Genomic DNA, 18,356 nt, shown 5'->3' with positions numbered 1-18,356 from the left:
AGGTAGGGGATACCCAATGACTTACTGTACTACCCATCCTTGCAAACATCCGATGAGCCATGATAAGAATGCCATAATGTTGAGAAGATATGGGCCTGGCTAGAGTTGGATTACCGGATCAAATGATAGTGTTTGTTTTCTCAGGTAATTGTGCATATGATGCTGCTTTCTGGAATTCTAACATACGAGGAAGGGGAAAAAGTAAGAGATGATTGGACTGTACTTAGGGAAGTCATATGGTGTAAATGACAGGACTTTGGTCAACAACACACGTGACACAAATTACCAAAACATTGGTTTAATGACATTTCCATATCAACAGTTACTACTATACTACGATGAGGGAAGAGTGGAAACCATGGTAAGCACAAGTAAATACAGTACAATAACCATTTGGAATCAGTCCAAGCACTAAACCTACAGTAAGCCCATAGAGAATGGATTTTCCACCCATCTAGGTAGATTTGTCAAACCCATCATAGCAGATGTGTGACCAATGAGATGAAAAACTGGAAACATTTTCAATGGGAGATGATACTGTCTAGCTGATCATGTTCCACTCCATGCATGCCGGGATCTTTGATTATAAAATAATTTTTTCATAGAGGGAATTAGAGTTATTTCCTGATCAGAAACATGGGAAAGATTGCGCAGTCAAGAGTATTTACTCTTTGTGGTGGAACCACCACATCCGTTTGATATATTACAATGACAAATAAGAACACTTTCTCCCCCTACGAACATCATTATACGTGTGAAAGAACAGCAGAAGATGTAAACCTTTTTTTTTCTTACAAAGCTCATCCTACTCCTCTCCTCCATGTTCCTCCATTTCATCAACAAAAAACAATAACAAAGGCGCTGCCGTGAACATGGCGCTGTTTCCCTAAATGCGGATTCAATCTTTAACTGGTGCAGGCTAATTCAGTGCCTCACATACACAATATAATATAGGTCTATATATTTCTGGCCAAATATCACTGTTGTCATCTCCACCGTCTTTTCACAGGGTTATGTTGTGTTCAGTGGAGGCTGCTGAGGAGAGGACGGCTCATAATAATGGCTGGAATGGAGCGAATGGAATGTTCTTGTAATGATTGGAAAATTAAGGGTTTTTGTAATACATGTTCCTGTAATGATTGAAGTGATTTAAAATGTTATTTTTTGCGATGTTTCTAATTAAGCAATAAGGCCCGAAGAGGTGTGGTATATGGCCAATATACCACGGCTTAGGGCAAGGCGGAGTGCCTGGATACAGCACTTGGCCATATACCACAAACCCCCGAGGTGCTTTAGTGCTATTATAAACTGTTTACCAATGAAATTAGAACAGTAAACAAGTAATTTTGCATCATACCTGTGGTATATTGTGTGATTTACCACAGCTTTCAGCCAATCAGCATCCAGGAGTCAAACTACCCAGTTTATAATGATTGTTAATTAATGTCCAAGTAATGACTCTGGTGATTAAAAATGATTAGAAAGTCTGTTGAAGGTTTTAGGTGATTGCAAATGAATGTTCCTGTGATCTTGATAATGATTGTAAATTAATGCTTGTGTAATTACCGTAGTAAATGGATGTCCGTCCGGCACTTGCACACATAATGTTCGAGCTGAAGGAGCGATAGAGCTTGGCACACCTGGGTGCGCGTGCAGCCTAATTGGTCTCTCCTACGCGGGGGGAGACCCACAATGTTGGAGGAGCTTTGTCTTGGGAACATTAAACAGTCAAGGAGAAGAAGGACACGGGCAATTAGAGAAGAAGTGGACTGCATGAGTGCACATGATCGCCCCCCTTCGCCCAAACATCTCCATCACTGCCGCCATGACAACACAAAGACACCTGTTGTCACGCCTGCTCCCGCTTGTCACGCCTGCTCCCGCTCTTCCCCCCTGGCGCTCCCCAGTCACGTGCATCAGCGATTATTGGACTCACCTGGACTCAATCACCTCTGTCATTACCTCCCCTATATCTGTCTGTTCCCCCGCTCTGTTCCCCGCTTCAGCATTGATTGTCTTATGTCCTTGTATATCCGTGTGCTGACGCTGTTCCTGTCTCGTTTCATGTCTGCTCCTGATTAAATGTTTGACTCCCCGTACCTACTTCTCTACTCCAGCGTCGGTCCTTACACCTTACACCTGTGGGTCCGGTCACAAAAGTCAAGAAGGGTATGGGGTGGATGAGGGCTGAGGCACAGAGGACTAATTTGTGATGTAGAGGAGCACAGGGATAGAACATTTTCCTGAGATCAACAGCAGGACAGGGAGAACCAGTGTCTTGCCTGGTGATGGGACATTGGCAGCTTTTGGACAGACTGTACTATAATGTACAATCTACAGCACTACGAGGATTCCCCCCCCCCCCATTATGCCCACGTCACAAGGGAAGAAGGAGGTACACTAATAAACGCAATGGAAAATAGGCCTATTTACTGGAAATTGGTTGTTCTGGACACTTGACATGCTCCCAAATGAGCCCACTAATGTCTCAGGTCATGTCAGAGTGGACAGAACATCGTGAATGAATAAGAACGGTAGACCACTGATTAAAATTCCAGAGTTGTGAGTGCATACAGCCTTGCAGTATACCAGTGCATGGCAGTCTTAGAACATAGATTGTATAGATTATAGCTGCCTATCACACGGCCAGTGGTCCAGAGAAGATAACTGAGATAGGGTACACACCATGGTGGGGAGGGAGTCCCTCCCTAGAGCTCAAGATGGTTCCACGCTGTCACTAGCCTGACGAGGCAGGGACAGGGAAAGTCACAGTCCGTCAAACGCTGCAGATCCCAGGGGAAATTTAAGAAGGAAATGGGCTCCCTTCTGTAAAGCATCTGGCTCTCACACAGGAGCGCGTGATTCAGTACCTATCACTCAAAGGCTATGAAATGCTTTAGCCTACACCTAATTGGATGCTGAGGAAAGAGAATGTATTAAAGATTTAGGCAATAAGGACAAATGTGCCTCAAGACATAAAAAAAAATTAAAAAAATATTCAATTTGTGGAAGCATTACTGGAGTCAAAAACCAGATGTTCAGCAAACAACACCTTTCTTTTTCACAGTGAAATAAGATTGTGAGGACTATTATTGGATTTTGCAGGATTTCCAAAAGATGTGCCACTAATACATCATTTCATTGAGTCAGCGTGTTACAGCTGAATAACAATAACCACCTACTCCAATATCTACCTGGCTGAACTACTCGCGGAATACAAAACACCACCTTTGTTGCCAACCGTGGACCCTCTCATCAGGTACAGTTTCCTCCTGGTAATAACGCAGTAGTGGCATCTCCCTCAGAATGCATTGAGGGCTTTTGAAATGTTGTCAAATGTCATCAGAGCGGACTTTATGGCCGTAAAGTTGTTTCACTCATCAGCAACACAGACCCCTGGTGTGGAAAGGTCAACTGGAATTACTTCCTGTGAACACATATCTGTACATGTCATTTACACTGACTGTCCATAAAAAATACATGAATAGGTTTTGTGATTAAGTTAATCTGATAAAATATTCAGTGTGTGATTAAGTTAATCTGATATAATATTCAGAGTGTTGTGATTAATTTAATCTGATATAATATTCAGTGTGTTGTGATTAAATTAATCTGATAAAATATTCAGTGTGTGATTAATTTCATCTGATATAATATTCAGAGTGTTGTGATTAATTTCATCTGATATAATATTCAGTGTGTTGTGATTAAATTCATCTGATATAATATTCAGAGTGTTGTTATTAAGTTCATCTGATATAATATTCAGAGTGTTGTTATTAAGTTCATCTGATATAATATTCAGTGTTGTGATTAAGTTCATCTGATATAATATTCAGTGTTGCGATTAAATTCATCTGATAAAATATTCAGTGTGTGATTAAATTCATCTGATATAATATTCAGTGTTGTGATTAAATTAATCTGATATAATATTCAGTGTGTGATTAAGTTCATCTGATATAATATTCAGTGTTGTGATTAAATTCACCTGATAAAATATTCAGTGTGTGATTAAATTCATCTGATATAATATTCAGCGTATTGTGATTAAGTTAATCTGATATAACATTCAGAGTGTTGTGATTAAGTTCATCTGATATAATATTCAGAGTGTTGTGATTAAATTCATCTGATAAAATATTCAGTGTGTTGTGATTAAGTTCATCTGATATAATATTCAGATTGTTGTGATTAAATTCATCTGATATAATATTCAGTGTGTTGTGATTAAATTCATCTGATAAAATATTCAGTGTGTTGTGATTAAGTTCATCTGATATAACATTCAGAGTGTTGTGATTAAATTAATCTGATATAATATTCAGCGTGTTGTGATTAAGTTCATCTGCTATAACATTCAGAGTGTTGTGATTAAATTCATCTGATATAATATTCAGCGTGTTGTGATTAAATTCATCTGATAAAATATTCAGTGTGTGATTAAATTCATCTGATATAATATTCAGTGTGTTGTGATTAAATTCATCTGATATAATATTCAGTGTGTTGTGATTAAATTCATCTGATATAATATTCAGAGTGTTGTGATTAAGTTCATCTGATATAATATTCAGTGTTGTGATTAAGTTAATCTGATATAATATTCAGCGTGTTGTGATTAAGTTCATCTGATATAACATTCAGAGTGTTGTGATTAAATTAATCTGATATAATATTCAGTATTGTGATTAAATTAATCTGATATAATAGTCAGCGTGCTGTGATTAAATTCATCTGATATAATATTCAGCGTATTGTGAATAAATTCATCTGATATAATATTCAGTGTTGTGATTAAGTTCATCTGATATAATATTCAGCGTATTGTGATTAAATTCATCTGATATAATATTCAGAGTGTTGTGATTAAATTCATCTGATATAATATTCAGCGTATTGTGATTAAATTCATCTGATATAATATTCAGTGTTGTGATTAAATTCATCTGATATAATATTCAGGGTGTTGTGATTAAATTCATCTGATATAATATTCAGAGTGTTGTGATTAACTTCATCTGATATAATATTCAGTGTGTTGTGATTAAATTCATCTGATATAATATTCAGTGTTGTGATTAAATTCATCTGATATAATATTCAGAGTGTTGTGATTAAGTTCATCTGATATAATATTCAGCTCACTAATTGGCTTCTTAAATAATCAGGCCAACACTGCCAAAGGGTTTATTTATGTCACGCTAATCATCTATGTCATACATTATTTGCGTGACCTATAGACATTACCATGATGGTCATGTGAGGTGAACGGTTTACTTAACCAGGAGGACCATAGCAAACCAGACAAGCTGTCCTTGCACTGGCAAAGAGTTGTTTATGTAGAAGAAAATGACAAGCATGAGTCATAAAGTGGGATGTCATCATTTGATTCAAAATGTATTATCAACACATTTAGATGTGGACTGAGAGACTTCAACCATGAGGAAATACATAGCAAGCAGCAATCTATAGTCTCCTTGATGGAATCTTTTGCTGTTGTAATCACTGTCAAACACATTCTATTGAATTGAAGTCCATACTATAAATGTACAACTAAAGACACGTTGTAATCACTACTCAAGGCGGATTTACTATATTTCTAAAATATATGTATTTTTCATTGTGCACATAAACACAAAATAGAACATCAAGAGATCAGGCAGCTCTTTCATCTGTGAGCTAACGTTACGTGAGTCTGCTTTGAATGATAATCAGACTGCTGCTCCTACCAAATTTTCTCTGCTCCACTTTTCCAGCAGCTCTTGTTTATACACTTTCAGATATCACCTCGTTTTCCCCTCCCAAATCTGTCTAGTACTCACATCTGCATGCAGACCAGTGATTGGCCGCTCGTATCTTACGCCGCAAAAGACAGCCATGTGCTGATTGGCTCCTGCCGGGAAGAGGGCATGGAATCCCTGCGACCAAAAACACACATAAAAGGGACCGTGGAAAACGACAGAGGCAGACAAGCACCTACCTATTACAAGAGAACTTTGAGCACTATCAGAGACCTTCTGCTAGAATCTGTACAGAAATCTCAGACAATCTACACTCGGTGTGCAATTGCGCAGCTGTTTCTACCGACAGCAACTTCACCAGAAGACAGAAGAGTTTGACTGGACTTGTGTTCTGCTATTCTACCTGTCTACTGACAGAGACTGTCAGTGACTGAACGGTCCGTTTAAAGACACTTTTAGAAGCACATCGTCATCCAGACAAAAAGCAGTATCATGTCTCTAGAGGTGAAGGAGAAGACCCAGGTGAGGTTGGTGTTTCTGGGGGCGGCCGGCGTGGGCAAGACGGCCCTGATCCGCCGCTTCCTCCAGGACACCTTCGAGCCCAAGCACCGGCGCACCGTGGAGGAGATGCACAGCAAGGAGTACGACATCGGCGGCTCTAAGGTCACCGTGGAGATCCTGGACACCAGCGGCAGCTACTCCTTCCCTGCCATGCGCAAGCTCTCCATCCAGAACAGCGACGCCTTTGCCCTGGTCTACGCGGTCGATGACGCAGAGTCGCTGGAGGCCGTCAAGAGTCTCCGAAACGAGATCCTGGAGGTCAAGGAGGACAAGTACACCCCGATCGTGGTGGTGGGCAACAAGTCAGATCGAGCAGGAAGCGACCGGCAGGTGGCAGCTGACGACGTACTGTCAACAGTGGAGCTGGACTGGAACAACAGCTACGTGGAGACGTCGGCTAAGGAGAACAACAACGTGATGGAGGTGTTCAGGGAGCTGCTGCAGCAGACCAACCTGCCCAGCCGGCTGAGCCCTGCTCTGAGGCGCCGCAGGGAGACCTTCCCCAAAGGAGACCCCAAGGGCATCCGGCCGCCCATGAACAAGACCAACTCCTGCATCATCTCCTAATAGGGCAGGTTGAAGGAGAAAGAGAGGGAAAGGGTGTGGGCTAGTACACCTGTTAAAGTGCTGCTGGACAAGAGGGAGAGGGACACTTGACTATGGATGGACTGAAAAGGTTGAGTTGAGGGACTGCCAGTGTGCTGAAACGTGACTCCCAAACACTCTTGATTCCAGGTCTGCTTCCCTTGTCCAAGCGATGTGGTTGATATGGGAAGAGAATGGGTGACAACGAATGGTTATGAAAGAGGACTTGGTCCAACTAATGTAAACATTGTACGGTGGGGAGATAAGGGTTTAAAGGTGACAAAGATGTTCAACTGCTCAGTTGTTACTCAGTAATTACTTAATGTAATGTGTTGCTGCTTATTTGGTTAACAGGCTTCTGCTGTTTCAGTTTAGATCAATGTATAGCTTTAGTATTCAAATGATGCTACTTTTGCAATGTGTGTTTGACATTCACTTGCAATGAGACATTTGACTGTTGCAAACATACAATAACATTATTTATTGACTCAAAAGAAAGATTTATATGCTGGGGTTTGTGCAAAGTCAATGGTTTGATGTAAAACACCATCTATTCAGTTGGAAATTCACATGTAGCACAGCATTATTGTTTACGAAAGACTTGCTTGTATTCAACTTTTTTTTTATTGATTTGCTATTAAGCATGACTTGATTAATGCGTGTAAAAAGTGGTGACATGCAAATGTCTATTACATGCAATTTTTAATTTTAAACATGTTTTTACATTCTTACCTTTTTTTTATTCACGATTTATACATTAAACTGCTTTACCAGTGTTCATTTTAAGATGGAATGTTTACCCCATAAAGCTAAATAAATAGTACACAAATAAAAAAAGCTATGGTCTCCTGTAATAACTAACTGCCTTATGAATATGAGACACATATTTGCACTCTCAATAGAGAATGAACAACGCAGACACAAACTGGAGGAGTGAAATGGATATCACACACATCAGACATCGCACACGTCAATCAAATAGCAACGGTCTGTCTGTCATCAGGACCCCAATAGATGTGCAGGTGCACCATGATGTGGATCAAATTTCCACAAACAAACTACAAAAACATACTACCAAAGCCCACTTACTAGTGAACGTTTCCACTGTAGGATACGGCCTCGGCCAGAGATGGACAACTTTGATGGGGGTGGGGACTCATCATGAGGGGCCGCTGTGGCGCACGGGTCTGCATACCCACATCCATACCCACACATGCAGTCAGAGCAGGCCCTAGCCTTTTGGGGACCCTAAGCTACATTTTCTGGGAGGGTGGGGGGAAATTGATCCGCGGGCCTACAAAAGAGCTGCCAGTTGCCCATCCCTGACCTAGGGTATAGCCTACAATTACACAAGGCTCAAGGGATTTTCTGCCAAAATGTTTAAAGACAACTATGCTGGGGTTATCAGGCTACCTGGAATACAATTGAATAACATTAAGCCTGAACCTTAATTTGTAAAAAATAAGATAGGCTTATAAAAATTGCAGATATAGCTTACTGTGATTCAGTTCACACAGCCCCACTTCTTGGTCCAGAAAAGGCAACAAACTGAATTGTGCAGGCTGTATTAAAGTCCAACGTCGCCCTCTAACGACAATTGTCTTTCACTGCGCCCCCCTTCATAAAATATTTATCAACTTTATAAACATAAATCATTGTATTTCTTTAAATTACTGTATTTAATCAGTCTTCCTTTGAGACATTGACCGTTGCTTTTACAAACAACATTTTGGCTTAATTAGTTACACCTGCTGTGAGCAGTCTAGGTATGCGCCACAAGCCTCAGTACTATATGCAAAGTAGCATCATCACGAGACAATAGGCTACCTTTCTCAAATGATATTTAGCACAATATACTGCACTTGAGTGAGCCCATCTTGGGACATTTTTACTTTACAAAGCATATCCCTTACAAAGTATTGTATTTCTGTCTTGTTTCGATAGCCTTGCGCAATACATCAGATATTAGGAATGTTGCGGATTTTCCCTGTATGTCATGAACACAGACAACAGTCACAGCTTCCAACATACAAGTAAAGCACAGTACAACACACTGTCTCCACCAATAGCTGTGGTTGGTCCATGTGCTTCCCCCTGTCCCCCCATCAGATGCATTGTTTCCTGTCTAATATGAGGAAGTGGCCTGATGAACGTTAGTCCTCTAGTTCCTCTTTCTGGCCAGTTAAAACATTCTTCCGTACTCTCCCCCTATTCATTCATAGAATGGACGACTGGAGAAGAGAGGTCTAGATACACAGTCAAACAGGTACGTAGGCCTTTGAGTCACAATAGTGTTATTCAATGACACAACTGAGGTGTTTTAATTGCAATACCTAAAATTGGTTCTCATATGCAATAATTCTGTCTGTGATGAGTGATCACTGAATGCAGTACTATAACCTAATGTTTTGAAATGACTTGGTTTATTTTGTAGAGAATAAAAATAAGTTAAAAGTACATATCGTGTCCTCGGTTCAGATGGATGTCCAGTGTCTATAGTTGTCTCTGCCCCTAGACTTGGTCAAAGCTCCTCAGCAGATGTTTCAGAGAATCCTGAGGCGTTTAGAACAAGTTCAGGGTCCTGGACTCTTTTAGACGACTACAATACATCTTAAGTTAAAACTTGCTATGAAATGTGATGTGTTCCGTGAAGACAAACAAGCTGGTTGAGACAACACACCAATTCTCTTAATATACTGCTTGCACGGGATAGTTAGCAGGTGCCGTTTGACTCCACATTCTAGCCCATATTGAACTGTTCTTCTTTCAGCAATATACACCGTAGTTGCTATTAATACTGTATCCTCAGACAAGCATAAGTGAAATTAGGTGATACCACTAGCATAAGTGGCAAAAAAAAATAAAACTACACAAAATATACATGTCCTCACTTCTTTAACAGACTAGTTGTTTAATAGATCCATGCACTTGCCTCATTGCCATACATTTGAGCTAGTACCGCTTGCTTTCATGACATGGTTCAGATGGAAAATACAGACAAGCTTCATTTGAATTTAGAGGAACCCAGAACCAAGATGTTAACCACACGCAACCAAAACCACCATCAACATTGAGACAATGTTTCCATTGAGTCATTGAGTGTGTGGCAGATCATAAAAGATGAGAAGCAGGCCTATTGAATAAGCTGGCAGAAAGAGGCAACTGACAGACCTATTCAGCTTGACCCTTCAACATCAGCTCGACAGGTTTATGAACGTTGTATTTCATTCCACTGATGGTAAACGAGAGGGAGACAAAAGAGGCGCACAAGATCTAGACACAGAGCAGGTCAATTCAATGCACCTCTGCAGAACAGAGCCAGTACTTCACCACTCAGACAGTTGTTTGCTCATGACAGACTTCAACAGAACACAAAGCTTCAAGGGAACAAGAGAGAGGAAGAGATTATCGCTACACATGAAAATATGTAAGAGCAGATTAAAGCATTTGTTCTCTTCAAAGGCTTAGCCTCGTCTACTTCTGTGTGGTTAATGGGTTCAGTAAAAGTCATCGATATGCATATTCCCTGTTTTAATCTATGAGCAAATAGAGATCAAATCCCCATGAAAACAGAGCAGTCTTCTTTGATAGCTGATAGACTGAGGTCCTCTGATTTGACTATCATAATTTGCAAAGTGCCAGATGAAAACCTATTGTCATGTTTTTTTAGGTGTGCAGAAAACAGACTGTGTGCAAGTGTTAATTCTTGTCCGATTTCAGTTAGAGCGGTGTCGGTATCTGTGACTAAAATAGGCCTTGCCACTTGTTACAATACTGTGCTATAGTTCAACGGCTGCGAAGGGCTTTAGGCTATAGGCATCTAACTACAACCTAATTCAGTAACCTTTCAAACAGACTAACCATGTACCAATCTTGCTTCAATGTTGGAGTTCACTTGATCACAAATACATGTTCATCAAAAAGGATTTATTAACCAAATGTTGTGCTGTAAGTAAACACTGAAAAGTTACATACAATACACACACTGTAGGATTAAATGAAACTAATCCAAGATATATCAGTGCAGTTTGTTCTTTATAAGAGTCTGTATGGGTGGTGTATTTACCATGCATATAGTATAACACAGTACAATATTGGACTGAACAGTAGACATTTATTGAGAATGCAAGATATATTTTTTTTACATAGGAAGTCAACTAGAATGAAAAGAAACACGTGCCTATGTAACAGAGTTGAAAATCCTTGGTCTCACGGTGTAAACACAACATATTTGTGCGAGCAGCTCAGTCATCTACTGTGATGTTACGGAACAGGTAAGCCATGGACTCTCCATTGTGGATGCGTCGGATGGCCTCGGCCAGGATCATACTGACGTCCACTGTCTTGATCTTGGGACACTGGAGCTTCTGGACCTCATGAGGGACTGTATTGGTCACCACCACCTGGGGGGCACAAGGACACAAAATGGAGAGCCAGGTTTCAGCAGGACCTATGTTTAAGAATGCCCTTTGAATAATTCAGCCCATATTGGAAAACAGTGTATTTGCAGAGTTTGAGTATGCATTGCATATTACTGTATTTGGGTATCGCTGTGTGTACTTGTCTTTTTAAGAAAGCATAGATTTGTTTGATTTATCCAGCAAATAGACACTTCTGACCTTGAGCAGCTTCAAGTATGAGAGCAGCACAGACTACTTACAATAATTGTCAGTTGTGTTGATGTTAGAAAAGAGCCATTTCAGGCTTAATAAAAGCCTGTACGAGTACGGCCCGTGTCCTTTGTCTTACCTCGTCGATGGCGGATTCCTCTATGAGCCGCGGGGCCTCTGCTGAGAGCAGGCCGTGTGTCGCCATGATGTAGATCTTATAGGCCCCTCTCTCTTTCAGAATCTCAGCCGCCGCCACAAAGTCCTCCACGTCGTCTATGATGTCATCCTGAGAGAGGGAAACGACAAGGACGGAAGGACTTAGAACAAAATGACAGTTATTAGCGTCTAGATAAATAAAAACACTAGCTCTCTATCATACAGTATGTCCTTCCTCAGAACAGTGAGTGTGAGACTTCAGTAGATGATAACACTTTCACTCTTGCTTATTAGCAATAACTTGGACAAAGCAGTTTTTTTGTCCCATAGGTGTTAAAGTTTAACAGAAATAAGAGACGATCAAATTCTTACAACAATGATAGCGATGCGACCTCCCACATCTCCCACTACAGTGATAGGCGGTTTCTCCTTGGCCATCATTACTGAAAGAGAAAAGGAGAGAGGTTTATTATCACTTTCAAAACAGTGGTGCAGAGGAAAATGAGGGGGGAAAAAATGACATTGAGTAAGGGATCAAGTTCAACACCTGCAAAGACCATGCAAGACAGCTCTACCTCAATGTCCACAGACTGCTACAACAGCTACAGAATAATCCTGAAACTCTCATTTTGACAAAGGGACAACTAGGTGAAATGATTTGGGGTAAATATAGGGCAGCTTCAGGCATATTGCAATTATAGCAACACATGGCTTATGAGTATAGAGCTGTCTTCCTTCCCACAAATAAAACATCCGGTTTGGGATTTAGGGATCCACACAGAAACCCCATGCCATGCCAAATCACAACCAACTTCAAACCAGTTTCCTCGTCAGCCCAGAGGCATCCAACCAGATGTCTGCATATTTAAAAACTCAGGTTTGAATCATGATGCTCTACTTGGAACTCCAAGATGTTGACATTAGCAACAAAATTATTTTGTTAAAATATATTTTTTTAAGGCTTCGGGGGGGGGGGGTTGAGTTTTTAAATAAACAACAATCATACCGTTGCTGAATCAGCAAGTTAGCTCGAAAAATTCTAAACTAGAATTTGATCAAGAAAAAGGATGCAGGGGAACACAACCAAGCTTGCCATCATGCCCTACTCAACCTCTGAGGTGCTTGCAATGTTTCCTTCATCTCCATTGGAGTTATAGAGACATAGTTAAATTGCCCAAACGACATAACATTTATGGGGCAATGATTGGCCCCATAAAACATATGCCAATCACCAACCTGGCAGTGTAATACAGTAGGTGCCCTCTGGTAAGGCATTTGCAGTGGCAGCCATTTTGTTGGTTGCTTTGAAGGGGTCAAAAGTCAAATAAATGCTACATTTGAGGCATGTTGAAGGGGATGTTGACAGGCCACATTGTTTCAAACTGGTATTAATTGTAGTGCAACTCCAAAGTATACATGGGAAGAGCCATGTATTTTTCCATGATGCTTGCATGAATGCATCCAGCAGATTCGTATTGCTATCGGTAGGGTTTGAACGTGATGATTTTATTAGAATTTTGGAAGTTCACAGTTAATTGTGTATTAGACAAAAGGCATGTAATGTCAAAAATGTAGAACGTAAGCTTGGGATTATCTGAAAGACCTTGACACCAATTTGAGGTGAAGAAATGTGCTGTTTTACAGATATCTTGTTTCCATAATCATACCAAATTTGGTGACAGCCAAGAGTCGGAGGGCAGCACTTAAAATTGATTATATTCCCTTGCCTTCAATTTATTTTTTAAATAGTCCCCTATCCATCGCTTTAGGAATTTCCGTTGCTCCCACGACTGTCTGGCTTTCGTTACCATGACAGCTAGCAGGCTACATGAAAAGAGACTATAATTGTAGGATAATTATAATTTCTACACAGTTTAAAAAAAAAACAGGTATGTTTGACGGCCCCGCCCTGGGTCTAAACACAAGTGAGATCTTCACAAATGGGAATTTAGAAGGTCAGTACTGCTAGAAATGGAAACTCCCTCAGTAAACATCAACATTACATGCAGGCAGGTATAAGCGATCAAATAGTATTGCAGGATGGGAGTTAGCAGAAGAGAGAGTGGAGCATTACGGTCGTACTTGGGAGCTCTATGCCTGGGAATGAAGGCTGGTGCCTCCCTGTGTCTTCAAAAGATAAATATGTTAACACTGTCATATACAGAGAATATATAATAGACATACAGACAGACATAGACAGCATACAGACAAACAACTCCAGAACTGAAGACAGGCCTTCTGGTCCTATTTATCCAAGGAATGTAAGAATTTTGCTGCTGTTTTGATAAAGGGAGATCAACCCTGTTCCTGTATAAAGGAGGGGAGAAATGGAGAGAAGCACAAGAGAAAATAAATACAGTCGCTGTATAAAAGTAGAAAAAATTAATTTAAAAAAAGAGGGTGAGAAGAGAAATCCAGAGGCTGTATGGAGGAGAGGGGGACGAGGGGAATAGATGCCTGTTATTGCCTGCAGTATTTCACAGGCATCCGCAGTAGTGTCAGGCTGCTGAGAAGGATTGCTTTGTTGCTGAACCAACACATACTACAGCCCTGACTGGCTGAACCACTGCAGTTGTACACCGTCAGCATGAGGACAATGTGTGGAGGTCCTCTTTGCTACCAGTGCCTTTGGGCATTCAGGGCTGGATATTTTTTTTTTGTTTTGACAGCATTTCTGTGACAAATGGATTTGTAAAACTAACTTTCTCTGAGCTATGGGTTGTTATTCAGACAGATTACCACTTTTCCGGTCCATAAATGTAAAATCCAGTTTGTTCTCTTTCTGTAAATACTGTTCCATTAGATCTCTGTAAAGCCTCCCTTTAACCCAATGCCATGTTTCAGTGTCTCTACAATAGATAGGATCAGAGTCTGGGTGTACATGCGTTCACAAGTGTATGCATGCTACATGGTAGGCCAATCCCAGTGCCGTCTACTCCCCAAAAGCAGTGGGGGTTTAACCCTGCTGTTCAGACTCATTACCTTTCTATGGATTCCTCTGATAGAGAGCAGTCAGGGCTCAACTCATCCTGTCCTGACACTAGTGGTTACATAAACCAGCACTGTCTGCTGATTAGGCAGATTATATACATGAGAGCAACGCAACAGTGATTTTTGTGTGTTATGGTCAAAGGCAGGGATATTTTCTAGTGTGTGTGTGCACACGCCTGTGCGTGTCAGGCGTATCTTACATGGCAGCTCCAGACCAGGGTGGCCAGAGGTGGTGCGTCCTGAAGACATTGGAGGGGGAGAGTGTCTTCCGTCAGCCATGTCAGACTCTGAACACTGGGCCTCCCCGTGCATCACCGCCAGGCCCAGCCGCAGCCTCTCAGCATAGGATTGAGCTCTGGAAAGAACGCGTAGACAAAAATACATACAGAGCAAACAATCACAATTACCCACAAATCTGCAGCCACAAACACTTCACATCATTCACGATCCATCTTGCTGGAAAACTCCCAACATTTATGTTACCTTTTGGCCGCCGAAGGAGACTTCGCAACGATAATGGCATTTCTGTAGTCTGGAATCTAGAAACGAATAAATGGTGACAAAGAAACATTATCCAACATGATTTCACAGTTCAACACCACATTAAAAACTAAACTTTAGTCAACAAATACATTATATAACGATTGAAATGATACAAGTGACTGGAGGATTCTGGGTAATGTAGTCTTACTTCCTCCTGGATGTACTGTAGCAGGAAGGGCGAGGCACGCAGGTTATCAACAGGGAAACTGAAGAAGCCCTGGATCTCCTTCTGGTGTAGGTCCATTGTGATGATGTGAGTCAGCCCTGGGATAACACCAGTGGGTCAAGCCAGTGGTGTAAAATACTTTAAAGTACTACTTACATAGTTTTTTTGGTGGCATCTGTACTTAACCATTTGTATTTTTGACAACTTTTACTTCAATACATTCCTAAATAGAATTATATACTTTTTTCCTCCATACATTTTCCCTGACACCCAAAAGTAGTCCATACATTTTGAATGCTTAGCAGGACAGGAAAATGGTCCAATTCACACAAATATCACGAGAACATCCCTGGTCATCCCTACTGCCTCTGATCTGGCAGACTCACTAAACATAAATGCTTCGCTTGTAAATTATGCCTGCTTGTTGTAGTGTGAGCCTGGTTATCCTGACAGAAAAAAAAAAAAAAAAGACAAATTGTGCCATCTGGTTTGCTTAATATAAGCAATTTGAAATGATTTACACTTTTACTTTTGAAACATAAGTACATTTTTACAATTACATTTACTTTTGATAGTTAAGTATATTTAAAACCAAATACTTTTGAGTTTTACTCAAATAGTATTTTACTGGGTGACTTGCAGTTTTACTTGAGTAAAAGTAAAGATACCTTAATAGAAAATGACTCAAGTATGGCAATTTGGTACTTTTTCCACCACTGGGTCAAGCAACAAAAAACATCCATGGACATTTATCTAGCTAGCTAGTTTGCCTTGGAGATGAACATTGGATTTAACTTGACATGCATATGGTCCTCTTTTTAACTGGTTATTTGTAGAAGTTTGACCCGGTGTTATACAAAATAGTATTTCTCTACTCTGACGATTAATCCACAGATAAAAAGGAAAACATAGTTCGTTATCTTTGATTATTCTCTCCTCGTTCGTCTATCAAGCACCCTCGTGGGTTTGTATCCTCGTGAAAACCAAACAGAGTTCTATTTTAGCGTTCGGCAACACAGACGCTCGTTGACACACGCTAGCAATGTGGATAAAATGATTAAATAACATGCATGTGTAAAGAAAAATGTGCAATGCTAGCGCATGCAATGTGCCCACTCTAGTAAGAGTGTTAGCTTTTACAGAGTGATGCAATAAGTGTTTCCCTACTAAAATACCATAAAATATGGGATTCTCTGCCTCTACCCCTATTACGGGGGCTGAGTCACTGGCTTGCTGGTGTTCTTCCATGCCGTCCCTGGGAGGGGTGCGTCACTTGAGTGGGTTGAGTCACTGACGTGGTCTTCCTGTCTGGGTTGCCCCCCCCCCCTTGGGCTGTGCCGTGGCGGAGATCTTTGTGGGCTATACTCGGCCTTGTCCCGGGATGGTATGTTGGTGGTTGGAGATATCCCTCCAGTGGTGTGGAGGCTGTGCTTTGGCAAAGTGGGTGGGGTTATATCCTACCTGTTTGGCCCTGTCCGGGGGTTTCATCGGATGGGGCCACAGTGTCTCCTGACCCCTCCTGTCTCAGCCTCCAGTATTTATGCTGCAGTAGTTTGTGTCGGGGGGCTAGGGTCAGTGTGTCACATCTGGAGTATTTCTCGTCTTTTCCGGTGTCCTGTGTGAATTTCAATATGCTTTCTCTAATTCTCTCTCTCTCTCTGTCCCTCTCTCTCTCGGAGGACTTGAGCCCTAGGACCATGCCTCAGGACTACCTGGCTTGATGACTCCTTGCTGTCCCCAGTTCACCTGGCCGTGCTGCTGCTCCAGTTCCAACTGTTCTGCCCGCAGCTATGGAACCCTGACCTGTTCACCGGACGTGCTACCTGTCCCAGACCTGCTGTTTTCAACTCTCTAGAGACAGCAGGAGCGGTAGAGATACTCTCAAAGATCGGCTATGAAAAAGCCAACTGACACTTACTCGTGTTACTGACTTGTTGCACCCTCGACAACTACTATGATTATTATCATTTGACCATGCTGGTCATTTATGAACATTTGAACATCTAGGCCATGTGCTGTTATAATCTCCACCCGGCACAGCCTGGCCACCCCTCAGCCTGGTTCCTCTAGGTTTCTTCCTAGGTTTTGGCCTTTCTAGGGAGTTTTTCCTAGCCACCGTGCTTCTACACCTGCATTGCTTGCCGTTTGGGGTTTTAGGCTGGGTTTCTGTACAGCACTTTGAGATATCAGCTGATGTAAGAAGGGCTATATAAATAGATTTGATTTGATTTAATATGACCGTTGGCTTTTCTGCTAGCTGTATGTGGTGACAGAGTTGATGGACTTGCTATGGTGTAACGTTACCCAACCCGGTCTCAGAGCATTTCGTATTATTCTGTAAGTAAATCGGAAACACAATGATATGTTACGTTTCATATGGTATTTATTAATTTGTGTATGTCCATCACCCATTTCGTATATGTTATGAATTACAATTTGTATTATATGTCAACAACATAGCTCAAGCAGTAGGAAGCACTCTCATCCATTTGTATACAGATAGTCTTATACTCAGCTGGCCCCTCCACGGATTTTGTGTTAAACACTCAACAAAGCCTTCTTAGTGTCCAACAAGCTTTCTCTATCCTTTACCTTGTTCTGAACACCTCCAAAACAAAGGTCATGTGGTTTGGTAAGAAGAATGCCCCTCTCCCCACAGGTGTGATTACTACCTCTGAGGGTTTAGAGCTTGAGGTAGTCTCCTCATACAAGTACTAAGGAGTATGGCTAGACAGTACACTGTTCTTCTCTCAGCACATATCAAAGCTGCAGGCTAAAGTTAAATCTAGACTTGGTTTCCTCCATCGTAATTACACCTCTTGCACCCCAACTGCCAAACTAACCCTGATTGAGATGACCATCCTACCCATGCTAGACTAAGGAGACATAATTTATAGATCGGCAGGTAAGGGTGCTCTCGAGCGGCTAGATGTTCTCTACCATTCTGCCATCAGATTTGCCACCAACGCTCCTTATAGGACACATCACTGCAATCTATAC

The 18,356-nt window shown here is 41.2% G+C and overlaps 2 protein-coding genes and 1 long non-coding RNA gene across 5 annotated transcripts in view; 2 read left to right on the top strand and 1 right to left on the bottom strand.

Annotated features, from left to right (window-relative positions):
* The first annotated feature begins 5,957 nt into the window (after positions 1-5,957).
* Positions 5,958-7,448, top strand: LOC106588235 (GTP-binding protein Rhes-like). Its single transcript, XM_045706270.1, has one exon. The coding sequence runs from the start codon at positions 6,237-6,239 to the stop codon at positions 6,870-6,872; it is 636 nt and encodes a 211-aa protein (XP_045562226.1). The 5' UTR covers positions 5,958-6,236; the 3' UTR covers positions 6,873-7,448.
* Positions 7,449-9,033: 1,585 nt separating this feature from the next.
* On the top strand, positions 9,034-11,617 carry LOC123729843 (uncharacterized). Its single transcript, XR_006761507.1, has 2 exons — positions 9,034-9,156; positions 11,165-11,617. It is a non-coding gene; the product is annotated as an uncharacterized lncRNA (long non-coding RNA).
* LOC106588225 (phosphoribosyl pyrophosphate synthase-associated protein 1) overlaps positions 10,803-18,356 on the bottom strand; it is a 28,879-nt gene continuing 21,325 nt past the window's right edge. The window contains exons 5-11 of one of the 3 annotated variants that reach the window (XM_014177023.2): positions 15,339-15,454; positions 15,131-15,186; positions 14,848-15,002; positions 13,739-13,783; positions 12,029-12,099; positions 11,640-11,786; positions 10,803-11,293 (exon numbers count right to left, since the gene is read on the bottom strand). In XM_014177023.2, coding sequence (XP_014032498.1) covers positions 11,135-11,293; positions 11,640-11,786; positions 12,029-12,099; positions 13,739-13,783; positions 14,848-15,002; positions 15,131-15,186; positions 15,339-15,454 — 749 coding nt within the window. In that variant the 3' untranslated portion in view covers positions 10,803-11,134. The remainder of the gene's footprint in view (positions 11,294-11,639; positions 11,787-12,028; positions 12,100-13,738; positions 13,784-14,847; positions 15,003-15,130; positions 15,187-15,338; positions 15,455-18,356) is intronic. The other 2 variants (XM_014177033.2, XM_014177038.2) reach the window with 2 other exon arrangements.

Source organism: Salmo salar, chromosome ssa02 (genome assembly GCF_905237065.1).
Source record: "Salmo salar chromosome ssa02, Ssal_v3.1, whole genome shotgun sequence".
NCBI lineage: Eukaryota > Metazoa > Chordata > Actinopteri > Salmoniformes > Salmonidae > Salmo > Salmo salar.
The sequence above is the reverse complement of the archived record's forward strand: the minus strand, read 5'-3'. Positions and strand labels throughout refer to the sequence as shown.